This window comes from Lithobates pipiens, unplaced genomic scaffold (assembly GCF_037356315.1).
Source record: "Lithobates pipiens isolate NorthernLeopardFrog02 unplaced genomic scaffold, aLitPip1_a1.2 Scaffold_8, whole genome shotgun sequence".
NCBI lineage: Eukaryota > Metazoa > Chordata > Amphibia > Anura > Ranidae > Lithobates > Lithobates pipiens.
The window spans coordinates 1,802,417-1,819,197 of record NW_027507903.1 but is presented as its reverse complement, the minus strand read 5'-3'; the positions used below and the strand labels follow the sequence as shown (position 1 = coordinate 1,819,197).

At 47.0% G+C, this 16,781-nt stretch overlaps 1 protein-coding gene across 1 annotated transcript in view; it reads right to left on the bottom strand.

The window, feature by feature from the left end:
- The window catches only part of MTHFS (methenyltetrahydrofolate synthetase), a 43,082-nt gene that overhangs the window by 13,864 nt on the left and 12,437 nt on the right, over positions 1-16,781 (bottom strand). Inside the window, exon 2 of the mRNA XM_077473003.1 lies at positions 151-412. Coding sequence (XP_077329129.1) covers positions 151-412 — 262 coding nt within the window. The remainder of the gene's footprint in view (positions 1-150; positions 413-16,781) is intronic.

Here is a 16,781-nt window from a genome sequence, read left to right as displayed (position 1 = left end):
ACGCAGTGCCGAATCTGCAAAAAGTGGCCTGGTCATTCAGCAGCCAAATCTTCCGGGGGGCTGAAGTGGTTAAACGGACATATTACTGCACATTACTGGAAGATGAAAGCTCCATTTAGACTTAGATGTTCACAGAAACATCTCGCTCACCCGTGGACAAAGCTTCCTCCCGGCACTCTCCCTCCCCGGGCTGACGGATGTTCCAGGTCGTTACTGGCAAGTTCTGAATCTCCTCCACCGAGCTCAGCCTCACCATGTCCATGTGATTGCTGCCACGCTGGTACCGCGGAATGAAGCAGGCTTTACCTTGCCTGAAGAGGTCGCGTAGGATGTCCCCGGTCTGGATCTCATCCGGCATGTTCAGGAACACAGCGATGCGCTGAGCGGCCCGGTAACGGTCGTGAGACAGCAACTGCAAAGGACATTTCATCGTCAGAATAGGCGGACACCGACACCGGTGCAGAAATAAATACAAAAGAATCAAAATTTTCTATAGCCGGGATCTTGTGGTGACCGGCGACTTGCTCCTTACTTTGCTCTTTGTAAGCAGTTCGGCTTGGCTGCTCCAGTAATAGATTTTTTTAAGATGAAACTAAAGGACTATATACAAGATTTTAGTAATGAGAACGGTATCATCAGCAGTAATCGGCATGGATTCATGAAGAGTCGTTCTTGCCAAACCACCATCTACAAACCTTCTACGAGGAGGCGAGTTGCCATCTAAATCGGGTGTCTCCAAACTTTTCAAACAATGGGCCAGTCTACTGTCTTTCAGATTTTAGCAGGGCTGGATTGTGGCCAGCGGGGGGGTGGATAAAAATTGCCCCAAGCCCAACATCGGTGAGAATAAATATGGCCTCAGGGTTGGTGGTCAGTAGGAGGAGTAGTGCCCCATTATTGGTATTAGTAGGAGGAATTGTATTGTATTGTATTGTAATTGTATGATACATCATTGGTATCAGTGGAAGACATAGTGCCCCATTGCTGGTGTCAGTGGGAGGAATAGTGTCCCAAGGGCCGGATAAAGGCTAGCAAAGGGCCACATCTGGCCCTTGGGCTGCAGTTTGGAGACCCCTGATCTAGATAAAGGAGGCCCGCAGACGTGGTGTATCTAGATAAAGGAAGGCCCGCAGACGTGGTGTATCTGGATAAAGGAAGGCCCGTAGATGTGGTGTATCTGGATAAAGGAAGGCCCGTAGATGTGGTGTATCTAGATAAAGGAAGGCCTGTAGACGTGGTGTATCTGGATAAAGGAAGGCCCGTAGATGAGGTGTATCTAGATAAAGGAAGGCCCCTAGACGTGGTGTATCTAGATAAAGGAAGGCCCGTAGACGTGGTGTATCTAGATAAAGGAAGGCCCGTAGATGTGGTGTATCTAGATAAAGGAAGGCCCGTAGACGTGGTGTATCTAGATAAAGGAAGGCCCATAGATGTGGTGTATCTAGATAAAGGAAGGCCCGTAGACGTGGTGTATCTAGATAAAGGAAGGCCCGTAGACATGGTGTATATAGATAAAGGAAGGCCAGTAGATGTGGGGTATCTAGATAAAGGAATGCCAGTAGACGTGGTGTATCTAGATAAAGGAAGGCCCGTAGATGTGGTGTATCTGGATAAAGGAAGGCCCGTAGACGTGGTGTATCTAGATAAAGGAAGGTCTGTAGACGTGGTGTATCTGGATAAAGGAAGGTCTGTAGACGTGGTATATCTAGATAAAGGAAGGTCTGTAGACGTGGTGTATCTGGATAAAGGAAGGCCCATAGACGTGGTGTATCTGGATAAAGGAAGGCCCGTAGACGTGGTGTATCTAGATAAAGGAAGGTCTGTAGACGTAGTGTATCTGGATAAAGGAAGGCCCGTAGACGTGGTGTATATGGATAAAGGAAGGCCCGTAGACGTGGTGTATATAGATAAAGGAAGGCCCATAGACGTGGTGTATCTAGATAAAGGAAGGCCCATAGACGTGGTGTATCTAGATAAAGGAAGGCCCGTAGACGTGGTGTATCTGGATAAAGGAAGGCCCGTAGACGTGGTGTATATAGATAAAGGAAGGCCCATAGACGTGGTGTATCTGGATAAAGGAAGGCCCGAAGACGTGGTGTATCTAGATAAAGGAAGGTCTGTAGACGTGGTGTATCTGGATAAAGGTAGGCCCGTAGACGTGGTGTATCTGGATAAAGGAAGGCCCGTAGACGTGGTGTATATAGATAAAGGAAGGCCCATAGACGTGGTGTATCTAGATAAAGGAAGGCCCATAGACGTGGTGTATCTAGATAAAGGAAGGCCCGTAGACGTGGTGTATCTAGATAAAGGAAGGCCCGTAGACGTGGTGTATCTAGATAAAGGAAGGGCCGTAGACGTGGTGTATCTAGATAAAGAAAGGCCCGTAGACGTGGTGTATCTAGATAAAGGAAGGCCCGTAGACGTGGTGTATCTGGATAAAGGAAGGCCCGTAGACGTGGTGTATCTAGATAAAGGAAGGCCTGTAGACGTGGTGTATCTGGATAAAGGAAGGCCCGTAGACGTGGTGTATCTAGATAAAGGAAGGCCCGTAGATGTGGTGTATCTAGATAAAGGAAGGCCTGTAGACGTGGTGTATCTGGATAAAGGAAGGCCCGTAGACGCGGTGTATCTAGATATAGGAAGGCCCGTAGACGTGGTGTATCTAGATAAAGGAAGGCCCGTAGACGTGGTGTATCTAGATAAAGGAAGGCCCGTAGATGTGGTGTATCTAGATAAAGGAAGGCCCGTAGACGTGGTGTATCTAGATAAAGGAAGGCCCGTAGATGTGGTGTATCTAGATAAAGGAAGGCCCGTAGACGTGGTGTATCTAGATAAAGGAAGGCCCGTAGACATGGTGTATATAGATAAAGGAAGGCCAGTAGATGTGGGGTATCTAGATAAAGGAATGCCAGTAGACGTGGTGTATCTAGATAAAGGAAGGCCAGTAGATGTGGGGTATCTAGATAAAGGAATGCCAGTAGACGTGGTGTATCTAGATAAAGGAAGGCCCGTAGATGTGGTGTATCTGGATAAAGGAAGGCCCGTAGACGTGGTGTATCTAGATAAAGGAAGGTCTGTAGACGTGGTGTATCTGGATAAAGGAAGGTCTGTAGACGTGGTATATCTAGATAAAGGAAGGTCTGTAGACGTGGTGTATCTGGATAAAGGAAGGCCCGTAGACGTGGTGTATCTGGATAAAGGAAGGCCCGTAGACGTGGTGTATCTAGATAAAGGAAGGTCTGTAGACGTGGTGTATCTGGATAAAGGAAGGCCCGTAGACGTGGTGTATCTGGATAAAGGAAGGCCCGTAGACGTGGTGTATATAGATAAAGGAAGGCCCATAGACGTGGTGTATCTAGATAAAGGAAGGCCCATAGACGTGGTGTATCTAGATAAAGGAAGGTCCGTAGACGTGGTGTATCTGGATAAAGGAAGGCCCGTAGACGTGGTGTATATAGATAAAGGAAGGCCCATAGACATGGTGTATCTGGATAAAGGAAGGCCCGTAGACGTGGTGTATCTAGATAAAGGAAGGTCTGTAGACGTGGTGTATCTGGATAAAGGAAGGCCCGTAGACGTGGTGTATCTGGATAAAGGAAGGCCCGTAGACGTGGTGTATATAGATAAAGGAAGGCCCATAGACGTGGTGTATCTAGATTAAGGAAGGCCCATAGACGTGGTGTATCTAGATAAAGGAAGGCCCGTAGACGTGGTGTATCTAGATAAAGGAAGGCCCGTAGACGTGGTGTATCTAGATAAAGGAAGGGCCGTAGACGTGGTGTATCTAGATAAAGGAAGGCCCGTAGACGTGGTGTATCTAGATAAAGGAAGGCCCGTAGACGTGGTGTATCTGGATAAAGGAAGGCCCGTAGACGTGGTGTATCTAGATAAAGGAAGGCCCGTAGACGTGGTGTATCTGGATAAAGGAAGGCCCGTAGACGTGGTGTATCTAGATAAAGGAAGGCCCGTAGACGTGGTGTATCTAGATAAAGGAAGGCCCGTAGACATGGTGTATATAGATAAAGGAAGGCCAGTAGATGTGGGGTATCTAGATAAAGGAATGCCAGTAGACGTGGTGTATCTAGATAAAGGAAGGCCCGTAGATGTGGTGTATCTGGATAAAGGAAGGCCCGTAGACGTGGTGTATCTAGATAAAGGAAGGTCTGTAGACGTGGTGTATCTGGATAAAGGAAGGTCTGTAGACGTGGTATATCTAGATAAAGGAAGGTCTGTAGACGTGGTGTATCTGGATAAAGGAAGGCCCGTAGACGTGGTGTATCTGGATAAAGGAAGGCCCGTAGACGTGGTGTATCTAGATAAAGGAAGGTCTGTAGACGTGGTGTATCTGGATAAAGGAAGGCCCGTAGACGTGGTGTATCTGGATAAAGGAAGGCCCGTAGACGTGGTGTATATAGATAAAGGAAGGCCCATAGACGTGGTGTATCTAGATAAAGGAAGGCCCATAGACGTGGTGTATCTAGATAAAGGAAGGCCCGTAGACGTGGTGTATCTGGATAAAGGAAGGCCCGTAGACGTGGTGTATATAGATAAAGGAAGGCCCATAGACGTGGTGTATCTGGATAAAGGAAGGCCCGTAGACGTGGTGTATCTAGATAAAGGAAGGTCTGTAGACGTGGTGTATCTGGATAAAGGAAGGCCCGTAGACGTGGTGTATCTGGATAAAGGAAGGCCCGTAGACGTGGTGTATATAGATAAAGGAAGGCCCATAGACGTGGTGTATCTAGATAAAGGAAGGCCCATAGACGTGGTGTATCTAGATAAAGGAAGGCCCGTAGACGTGGTGTATCTAGACAAAGGAAGGGCCGTAGACGTGGTGTATCTAGATAAAGGAAGGCCCGTAGACGTGGTGTATCTAGATAAAGGAAGGCCCGTAGATGTGGTGTATCTAGATAAAGGAAGGCCCGTAGACGTGGTGTATCTAGATAAAGGAAGGCCCGTAGATGTGGTGTATCTAGATAAAGGAAGGCCCGTAGACGTGGTGTATCTAGATAAAGGAAGGCCCGTAGACATGGTGTATATAGATAAAGGAAGGCCAGTAGATGTGGGGTATCTAGATAAAGGAATGCCAGTAGGCGTGGTGTATCTAGATAAAGGAAGGCCAGTAGATGTGGGGTATCTAGATAAAGGAATGCCAGTAGACGTGGTGTATCTAGATAAAGGAAGGCCCGTAGATGTGGTGTATCTGGATAAAGGAAGGCCCGTAGACGTGGTGTATCTAGATAAAGGAAGGTCTGTAGACGTGGTGTATCTGGATAAAGGAAGGTCTGTAGACGTGGTATATCTAGATAAAGGAAGGTCTGTAGACGTGGTGTATCTGGATAAAGGAAGGCCCGTAGACGTGGTGTATCTGGATAAAGGAAGGCCCGTAGACGTGGTGTATCTAGATAAAGGAAGGTCTGTAGACGTGGTGTATCTGGATAAAGGAAGGCCCGTAGACGTGGTGTATCTGGATAAAGGAAGGCCCGTAGACGTGGTGTATATAGATAAAGGATGGCCCATAGACGTGGTGTATCTAGATAAAGGAAGGCCCATAGACGTGGTGTATCTAGATAAAGGAAGGCCCGTAGACGTGGTGTATCTGGATAAAGGAAGGCCCGTAGACGTGGTGTATATAGATAAAGGAAGGCCCATAGACATGGTGTATCTGGATAAAGGAAGGCCCGTAGACGTGGTGTATCTAGATAAAGGAAGGTCTGTAGACGTGGTGTATCTGGATAAAGGAAGGCCCGTAGACGTGGTGTATCTGGATAAAGGAAGGCCCGTAGACGTGGTGTATATAGATAAAGGAAGGCCCATAGACGTGGTGTATCTAGATAAAGGAAGGCCCATAGACGTGGTGTATCTAGATAAAGGAAGGCCCGTAGACGTGGTGTATCTAGATAAAGGAAGGCCCGTAGACGTGGTGTATCTAGATAAAGGAAGGGCCGTAGACGTGGTGTATCTAGATAAAGGAAGGCCCGTAGACGTGGTGTATCTAGATAAAGGAAGGCCCGTAGACGTGGTGTATCTGGATAAAGGAAGGCCCGTAGACGTGGTGTATCTAGATAAAGGAAGGCCCGTAGACGTGGTGTATCTGGATAAAGGAAGGCCCGTAGACGTGGTGTATCTAGATAAAGGAAGGCCCGTAGACGTGGTGTATCTAGATAAAGGAAGGCCCGTAGACATGGTGTATATAGATAAAGGAAGGCCAGTAGATGTGGGGTATCTAGATAAAGGAATGCCAGTAGACGTGGTGTATCTAGATAAAGGAAGGCCCGTAGATGTGGTGTATCTGGATAAAGGAAGGCCCGTAGACGTGGTGTATCTAGATAAAGGAAGGTCTGTAGACGTGGTGTATCTGGATAAAGGAAGGTCTGTAGACGTGGTATATCTAGATAAAGGAAGGTCTGTAGACGTGGTGTATCTGGATAAAGGAAGGCCCGTAGACGTGGTGTATCTGGATAAAGGAAGGCCCGTAGACGTGGTGTATCTAGATAAAGGAAGGTCTGTAGACGTGGTGTATCTGGATAAAGGAAGGCCCGTAGACGTGGTGTATCTGGATAAAGGAAGGCCCGTAGACGTGGTGTATATAGATAAAGGAAGGCCCATAGACGTGGTGTATCTAGATAAAGGAAGGCCCATAGACGTGGTGTATCTAGATAAAGGAAGGCCCGTAGACGTGGTGTATCTGGATAAAGGAAGGCCCGTAGACGTGGTGTATATAGATAAAGGAAGGCCCATAGACGTGGTGTATCTGGATAAAGGAAGGCCCGTAGACGTGGTGTATCTAGATAAAGGAAGGTCTGTAGACGTGGTGTATCTGGATAAAGGAAGGCCCGTAGACGTGGTGTATCTGGATAAAGGAAGGCCCGTAGACGTGGTGTATATAGATAAAGGAAGGCCCATAGACGTGGTGTATCTAGATAAAGGAAGGCCCATAGACGTGGTGTATCTAGATAAAGGAAGGCCCGTAGACGTGGTGTATCTAGACAAAGGAAGGGCCGTAGACGTGGTGTATCTAGATAAAGGAAGGCCCGTAGACGTGGTGTATCTAGATAAAGGAAGGCCCGTAGATGTGGTGTATCTAGATAAAGGAAGGCCCGTAGACGTGGTGTATCTAGATAAAGGAAGGCCCGTAGATGTGGTGTATCTAGATAAAGGAAGGCCCGTAGACGTGGTGTATCTAGATAAAGGAAGGCCCGTAGACATGGTGTATATAGATAAAGGAAGGCCAGTAGATGTGGGGTATCTAGATAAAGGAATGCCAGTAGGCGTGGTGTATCTAGATAAAGGAAGGCCAGTAGATGTGGGGTATCTAGATAAAGGAATGCCAGTAGACGTGGTGTATCTAGATAAAGGAAGGCCCGTAGATGTGGTGTATCTGGATAAAGGAAGGCCCGTAGACGTGGTGTATCTAGATAAAGGAAGGTCTGTAGACGTGGTGTATCTGGATAAAGGAAGGTCTGTAGACGTGGTATATCTAGATAAAGGAAGGTCTGTAGACGTGGTGTATCTGGATAAAGGAAGGCCCGTAGACGTGGTGTATCTGGATAAAGGAAGGCCCGTAGACGTGGTGTATCTAGATAAAGGAAGGTCTGTAGACGTGGTGTATCTGGATAAAGGAAGGCCCGTAGACGTGGTGTATCTGGATAAAGGAAGGCCCGTAGACGTGGTGTATATAGATAAAGGATGGCCCATAGACGTGGTGTATCTAGATAAAGGAAGGCCCATAGACGTGGTGTATCTAGATAAAGGAAGGCCCGTAGACGTGGTGTATCTGGATAAAGGAAGGCCCGTAGACGTGGTGTATATAGATAAAGGAAGGCCCATAGACATGGTGTATCTGGATAAAGGAAGGCCCGTAGACGTGGTGTATCTAGATAAAGGAAGGTCTGTAGACGTGGTGTATCTGGATAAAGGAAGGCCCGTAGACGTGGTGTATCTGGATAAAGGAAGGCCCGTAGACGTGGTGTATATAGATAAAGGAAGGCCCATAGACGTGGTGTATCTAGATAAAGGAAGGCCCATAGACGTGGTGTATCTAGATAAAGGAAGGCCCGTAGACGTGGTGTATCTAGATAAAGGAAGGCCCGTAGACGTGGTGTATCTAGATAAAGGAAGGGCCGTAGACGTGGTGTATCTAGATAAAGGAAGGCCCGTAGACGTGGTGTATCTAGATAAAGGAAGGCCCGTAGACGTGGTGTATCTGGATAAAGGAAGGCCCGTAGACGTGGTGTATCTAGATAAAGGAAGGCCCGTAGACGCGGTGTATCTCGATTTTGCAAAAGCATTTTGACCCCGTTCTCCATAAACCTTTACTGTACAAAATAAGGTGCGTTGGCATGGACCATAGGGTGAGTACATGGATTGGAAACTGGCTACAAGGGCGAGTTCAGAGGGTGGTGATAAATGGTGAGTGCTCGGAATGGTCGGGGTGGGTAGTGGGGTCCCCCAGGGTTCTGTGCTGGGACCAATCCTATTTAATTTGTTCATAAATGACCTGGAGGATGGGGATGGGGGAAACAGCTCAATCTCTGTATTTGCGGACGATACTAAGCCAAGCAGGGCAATAACTTCTCCACAGGATGTGGAAACCTTGCAAGAAGATCTGAACAGATTAATGGGGGGAGGGGCAAATACATGGCAAATGACGTTCAGTGTAGAAAAATGTAAAATAATGCATTTGGGTGGCAAAAATCTGAATGCAATCTATAGACTGGGGGGAGGGGAACCTCTGGGGGGATCTAGGATGGAGAAGGACCTGGGGGTCCTAGTAGATGATGGGCTCAGCAATGCCAAGCTGCTGCTAGCAAAGCAAACAGAATATTGGCATTAAAAAGGGGATCAACTCCAGAGATAAAACGATAATTCTCCCGCTCTACAAGACTCTGGTCCGGCCGCACCTGGAGTATACTGTCCAGTTCTGGGCACCAGTCCTCAGGAAGGATGTACTGGAAATGGAGCGACTACAAAGAAGGGCAACAAAGCTAATAAAGGGTCTGGAGGATATTAGTTATGAGGAAAGGTTGTGAGCTCTGAACTTATTCTCTCTGGAGAAGAGACGCCTGAGAGGGGATATGATTTCATTATATAAATACCGGACTGGTGACCCCACAATATATAAATACCGGACTGGTGACCCCACAATATATAAATACCGGACTGGTGACCCCATAATATATAAATACTGGACTGGTGATCCCACAATATATAAATACCGGACTGGTGACCCCACAATATATAAATACAGGACTGGTGACCCCACAATATATAAATACAGGACTGGTGACCCCACAATATATAAATACCGGACTGGTGACCCCACAATATATAAATACCGGACTGGTGACCCCACAATATATAAATACCGGACTGGTGACCCCATAATATATAAATACCGGACTGGTGACCCCACAATATATAAATACCGGACTGGTGACCCCACAATATATAAATACAGGACTGGTGACCCCACAATATATAAATACCGGACTGGTGACCCCCCAATATACAAATACCGGACTGGTGACCCCACAATATATAAATACCGGACTGGTGACCCCACAATATATAAATACCGGACTGGTGACCCCACAATATATAAATACCGGACTGGTGACCCCATAATATATAAATACTGGACTGGTGATCCCACAATATATAAATACCGGACTGGTGACCCCACAATATATAAATACAGGACTGGTGACCCCACAATATATAAATACCGGACTGGTGACCCCACAATATATAAATACCGGACTGGTGACCCCACAATATATAAATACCGGACTGGTGACCCCACAATAGGGAGAAAACTTTTTTGCAGAAGGGAGTTTAACAAGACTCGTGGCCACTCATTAAAATTAGAAGAAAAGAGGTTTAACCTTAAACTACGTAGAGGGTTCTTTACTGTAAGAGCGGCAAGGATGTGGAATTCCCTTCCACAGGCGGTGGTCTCAGCGGGGGGCATCGATAGTTTCAAGAAACTATTAGATAAGCACCTGAACGACCGCAACATACAGGGATATACAATGTAATACTGACATATAATCACACACAGAGGTTGGACTTGATGGACTTGTGTCTTTTTTCAGCCTCACCTACTATGTAACTAAACTCTCTCAATCAACATGAACTATTTTTAATCCTTATGCTGCCAGTATTAGGAAATAGATAGAAAGGGAGATTATATTTACTCTTTTTATATATATATATATTTTTTTACATTTCTTCAGTGTCTTCCTAATTTTTAGACATGTGCACTGACAAAAATAAAATCGTTCATTTTCGTTTCATTTGTTTTTCTGTTTTTTTCAGAATTCGGAAATGTGAAAATCCAAAAATTCTACAAATCTTAAAAAAAGAAAAAAAATCCGTAAAAATTAGAAATAATAACTAATTAATAATAACTAACTCTTAAATGATAGGTATTGGAATTTCCTTTCAAATGCAGCTTTTAGTGAATGTAATGAATACAAATTTATCTGAAGTTACGAATTATCCGAAATAACGAATGCCGCATCTAAACAAATGAAAATTTTTGAATTTCCGAAAATTTGAAAAATTGGAATTTCTGAAATTGAAAAATTCGGAAATTCAGAAATTAACGAATTTGTCAACATTTGTTAAAAAACAAACTCAGTACTAAACGAATTGCACATGTCTACTGACATCTCTCTTCTGGCCTAGGCCAAAATGATGTCGTACATCCCGGGAGTCTTCATGAGAGGAGGGGCTTTCTCAGCTAAGCACGCAACCTCCTGCCAGAGTTCCGTCAGATTAGGTGACCCGTCAGATTTCGTAACGGAAGTGACGTGCCGCCACGGCCATCTTGGTACACCCCGCACTCAGCCACACTAAGCCTACAGTCTGAGGCCACCAAGCGGACATCTTTTTACACCCACTGGAGTCTTGCCTTTCACACTTACTTTTACCAGTAAACAGAGCTTATATATATCGTGAAATGCAGGATTTAGAACTCCATCTGACTGTTTTAATGTTGAATCTTAAAAGCAGCGGCAAGCCTGCTGATCTCACAGGTTTGCTGATCTGACAGAAGACCGCTGCTTTTAAAATTCAACATCAAAACAGTCACTAAAAAAACGATAAAAAAATAAAAAAATAAACATTACTGAGCTTTTGTTTACACACGTGATCAGCTGTCATTGGCCGACAGCTGATCACGTGGTAAGGGGCCCGGAATCGGCCCCTTACTCGGATCTGTGATCACCCAAGTCTTGGTGACTCAGTGATCACAGCGCGTGCCGCACGCTCCCTGCAGGGGGCGCGCAAAAAATTCAGGTCCGCGCCGTGGCCGTCGTTCGGCCATAGCGTGGACGCCGAGTTTTTTAAATCAAGCTTTTGCTTTGCGCTGCTCAGATGCAATGTACTTCCGCTTTACGCCTCTATTCACACAAGTGCGTTTTTTGATGCATTCTGCAGAAATGCAGGGAAGAGAAGACAGGATCAAACAGCCTTTTTACACAATGCGGAGGATTAACCCCTTAGGTTCCACAGTGAGTATAACGAGCATGCTTTACTGCACATACACACTGATTTTTTTCTGTTGTGGGTTTAGTAACACTTTAACTTTTTTTCAATGTGCTCCAGTCCAGAGACGTCATCCTGCAGCTCCGCCGGTGAGCAGCAGCTGCAGGGGAGAGGATGGAGTGCCTACAACAGCCGGGCCATGGGAGCTCTATGGGTGGCGTCACACAGAAGCCAGGGCTGCCAGCTGTTGTTGAGTGCTCCCTGAAGACTGAGCTGCAGGATCACGTGACCAGACTGTGTGACGGGGGAGCGGGGCTGAACCGCACTGCCTGTGCCTATAGACACAGGCAACGCAGCTCAGGAACAAACATGTGCCACCAAAGAAAGTGTCTTTCTATGGAGATGCTCACCAAAAGGAATCAGGAGCGCCATTGGAGGGACCCGGGAAGAGGAGAATCTGGGCTGCTCTGTGCAAAACCATTACACAGAGCAGGCAAGTATAAAAAAATTTAATAAAGCTCTACAATCACTTTAAATACAGGTGTAGGCTGCGTGTCGTTCTGGATATTGTTGGTTCAGGCCACAGACTGTTAGGATAATAACGTTGCCTATAGAACTGAGTTAATAGTCACCCAATCCAGTCATGACCTTTCCTGCCTCGGCTTGAATAAACACTCCAGTTTACGTCAATGATGGTCGGGAGGTGGGAGCGGCAGACAATAATGACGTTTTTCAGTTTTTTTAACCTGTCGGGCTTAAGAAGAAGTATCACTTATTTTACAGTATTCAGTTCCTGATAGGACAAAATACTGTCTACAATGTAATACTTTGCCCCCTCTTCCTAAGTGCATTGTAGCCCTAGGGGCAATGTGGGACAGGTCGCCCACCCCTTGGTGCATGGCTGCCCCGAAAAACAACAGCTAGCGAGGTGACGGCCGTTACGCTAGCGAGCGGCTACCTCCAGCTCCATGCACTCGTCCAATGGATGACATGTCCCCTCCCTGTCTCAGTATTCCTCGTGAAGGTACTTACCTCGGGCAAGTGCTGAGAGCCAGAGACAGGTACTCTCTAGCAAAGCAGCCATCTCTTTGACATGCCCCCTCCCTGTTTTGGCACTCCTCATGTAGGTACTTTCCTCGAACAAGTGCTGGGAGACAGGCGCTCGCTAGCAAAGCAGCCATCTCCTTGACATGCACCCTCTGTCTTGGCGTTCCTTGTGAAGGTACTTGCCTTTGGTTCTGGGAGCTAGAGACAAGCAGCCATCTCCTTGACATGCCCTCTCCCTGTCTTGGCGCTCCATATGTAAGTATTTGCCTGGGGCAACTGCTGGGAGTCAGATAGCCACTCGCTAGCAAAGCAGCCATCTCCTTGACATGCCCCCCCCCCCCCCGTCTTGGCATTCCTCATGTAGGTTCTTGCCTCTGGCAAATGTTGGGAGCCAGAGACGGCTACTCATTAGCAAAGCAGCCATCTCCTTGACATGCCCTCTCCCTTTCTTGGCATTCACCATGTAGGTACTTGCCTGGGGCAAGTGCTGGGAGCCAGAGACAGCTACTCGCTAGCAAAGCTGCCATCTCCTTGACATGCCCTCTCCATGTCTTGGCGTTCACCATGTAGGTACTTGCCTGGGGCAAGTGCTGGGAGCCAGAGACAGCTACTCACTAGCAAAGCAGCCATCTCCTTGACATGCCCCCCCCCCCTGTCTTGGCCTTTCTCATGTAGGTACTTGCCTTGGGCAAGTGCTGGGAGCCAGAGACAGCCAGTCGCTAGCAAAGCAGCCATCTCCTTGACATGCCCTCTCCCTGTCTTGGCATTCCCCATGTAGGTACTTGCCTCGAGCAAATGTTGGGAGCCAGAGACAGCCACTCGCTAGCAAAGCAGCTATCTCCTTGACATGCCCCCTCCCTGTCTTGGCGTTCACCATGTAGGTACTTGCCTTGGGCAAGTGCTGGGAGCCAGAGACAGCTACTCGCTAGCAAAGCAGCCATCTCCTTGACATGCCCTCTCCCTGTCTTGGCGTTCACCATGTAGGTACTTGCCTTGGGCAAGTGCTGGGAGCCAGAGACAGCCAGTCGCTAGCAAAGCAGCCATCTCATTGACATGCCCTCTCCCTTTCTTGGCATTCACCATGTAGGTACTTGCCTGGGGCAAGTGCTGGGAGCCAGAGACAGCTACTCGCTAGCAAAGCTGCCATCTCCTTGACATGCCCTCTCCATGTCTTGGCGTTCACCATGTAGGTACTTGCCTGGGGCAAGTGCTGGGAGCCAGAGACAGCTACTCACTAGCAAAGCAGCCATCTCCTTGACATGCCCCCCCCCCGTCTTGGCCTTTCTCATGTAGGTACTTGCCTTGGGCAAGTGCTGGGAGCCAGAGACAGCCAGTCGCTAGCAAAGCAGCCATCTCCTTGACATGCCCTCTCCCTGTCTTGGCATTCCCCATGTAGGTACTTGCCTCGAGCAAATGTTGGGAGCCAGAGACAGCCACTCGCTAGCAAAGCAGCCATCTCCTTGACATGCCCCCTCCCTGTCTTGGCGTTCACCATGTAGGTACTTGCCTTGGGCAAGTGCTGGGAGCCAGAGACAGCTACTCGCTAGCAAAGCAGCCATCTCCTTGACATGCCCTCTCCCTGTCTTGGCATTCACCATGTAGGTACTTGCCTTGGGCAAGTGCTGGGAGCCAGAGACAGCCAGTCGCTAGCAAAGCAGCCATCTCATTGACATGCCCTCTCCCTGTCTTGGCATTCACCATGTAGGTACTTGCCTTGGGCAAGTGCTGGGAGCCAGAGACAGCTACTGGCTAGCAAAGCAGCCATCTCCTTGACATGCCCCCTCCCTGTCTTGGCGTTCACCATGTAGGTACTTGCCTTGGGCAAGTGCTGGGAGCCAGAGACAGCTACTCGCTAGCAAAGCAGCCATCTCCTTGACATGCCCTCTCCCTGTCTTGGCGTTCACCATGTAGGTACTTGCCTTGGGCAAGTGCTGGGAGCCAGAGACAGCCAGTCGCTAGCAAAGCAGCTATCTCATTGACATGCCCTCTCCCTGTCTTGGCATTCACCATGTAGGTACTTGCCTTGGGCAAGTGCTGGGAGCCAGAGACAGCTACTGGCTAGCAAAGCAGCCATCTCCTTGACATGCCCTCTCCCTGTCTTGGCGTTCACCATGTAGGTACTTTCCTCGAGCAAGTGTTGGGAGCCAGAGACAGCCACTCGCTAGCAAAGCAGCCATCTCCTTGACATGCCCTCTCCCTGTCTTGGCATTCCTTGTGTAAGTGTCGGGAGCCAAAGCCAGCCACTCACTCGTAAAGCAGCCATCTCCTTGCTAAGCCGTAGTGTTTGGTGCCAGTATGGAGAGCGGGGGTAAGGGGGTAAGTACCCCGTCCAACTTCCCAGCTACCATTACAGAGCACCTAGGAAGAGCTAACAAAGTACTACATGCACTTTTTTTCACCGGGAACTGAATACTGCCAGAAAAATAAAAAGTGAGGTGCCCTCCTGAAGTCCTCCCTGAAGAGTGGTCAGACAGCGGGCATATACCTCTTCCTATAGATATGAGGCCTCTGTCCGATCCAGCCCATAAAAAATAAAAATAACCGGATTGGGTGACTATTATCTCGGTGCTATAGGCAACTTTGATCTCCTTGCATTCGATGACCTCAATCAATAATATTTAGAACGGCATGCAGCCCATACTTAATTGCTAAACGGTACTTAAACTTATAACACCAGCCAATTACATTATACGGACCCATCAATATCCATTAATCCGTAGCGGGCACAGAGAGAAGAGGATCAATAAACAAAGACAATTACTGCGAGCAAAACCAATTACCTCTCTAAGGAAATCGACATAATCTGAAGAAAGTCGGAGGAGACAGGTAGGTATATTAGCTTAACCACTTTCAGCCCCCCGGACCATTTTGCTGGCTTAAGACCAGACCACTTTCTGCTATTCGGCACAGCGTCGCTTTAACTGACAATTGCGCGACGTGGCTTCCAAACAAATAATTTACGTTATTTTTTTTCCCCACAAATAGAGCTTTCTTTTGGTGGTATTTGATCACCTCTGCGGTTTTTATTTTTTGCGCTATAAACAAAAATAGAGCGACAATTTTGAAAAAAAAAAACGCATAATTTTTTACTTTTTGTTATAATAAATATCCCCCAAAAATATATAAAAAAACATTTTATTCCCTCAGTTTAGGCCGAGACGTATTCTTCTACATATTAAAAAAAAAATCACAAAAAGCGATTATTCATTGGTTTGTGCAAAAGTTATAGCGTTTACAAAATAGGGGATAGTTTTATGTCATTTTTATTAATAATTTATTTTTACTAGTAATGGCAGCGATCAGCGATTTTTATTGTGACTGCGACATTGTGGCGGACAACATCGGACATTTTTAACAAATTTTTGGGACCATTGTCATTTATACAGCAATCAGTGCTATATAAATGCAGTGATTCCTGTGTAAATGACACTGGCAGTGAAGGGGTTAACCAGTGGGTGGCAGTGTAGGGGTTAAGTGTTCCTAGGGGTGTGTTACTAACTGTTAGGGGGGCTGGGCTTTCATTTAGTGAACACTGATCTCTGCTCCAATCACATGGAGCAGAGATCAGCATCACTAGTTGCTAGGCAGAATGGGGAGACGATGTTTACAACGGCATCTCCCCGTTCAGCCGCCCCGCCAGATGATCGCGGGTATGCCCGCAAGCGATCGAGTCCGCGGGACCCGCGACCGGACTCACAGGGGTCCCGACCGGCACGCGAGTGTGCTTCACCGGTGGCGCGCATGCGATGGCAGGGCGGCATTTAAAAATGGACGTACCTGTACGCTAATATGCCTGCCCGTGCCATTCTGTCAATGTACATCGGCGTGCGCCGGTCGGGAAGTGGTACAATAACCCAACAAGTCGTATTTACAGGTCTGCACCATATATACTATATTATTAAAACTCGGGGGAGGGGTAGAGCTGCACGATTCTGGGAAAAATGAGAATCATGATTTATAATAAAGATTCCGATTCTCTCACGACATCTTTCGCATTATACCAAAAAAATTGGGCTAAACTTTACTGTTTATTTTTATTTTTAATTCATTAACCACTTGATGACCGAGCCTCTTTCTGCTGAGATTTGTTGTTTACAAGTTAAAAAACTTTTTTTTTTTGTTTAAAAATTACTTAGAACCCCCAAACATTATACATTATTTTTTCTAACACCCTAGAGAATAAAATGGCGGTCGTTGCAATACTTTCTGTCACACCGTATTTGCCCAGCGGTCTTACAAGC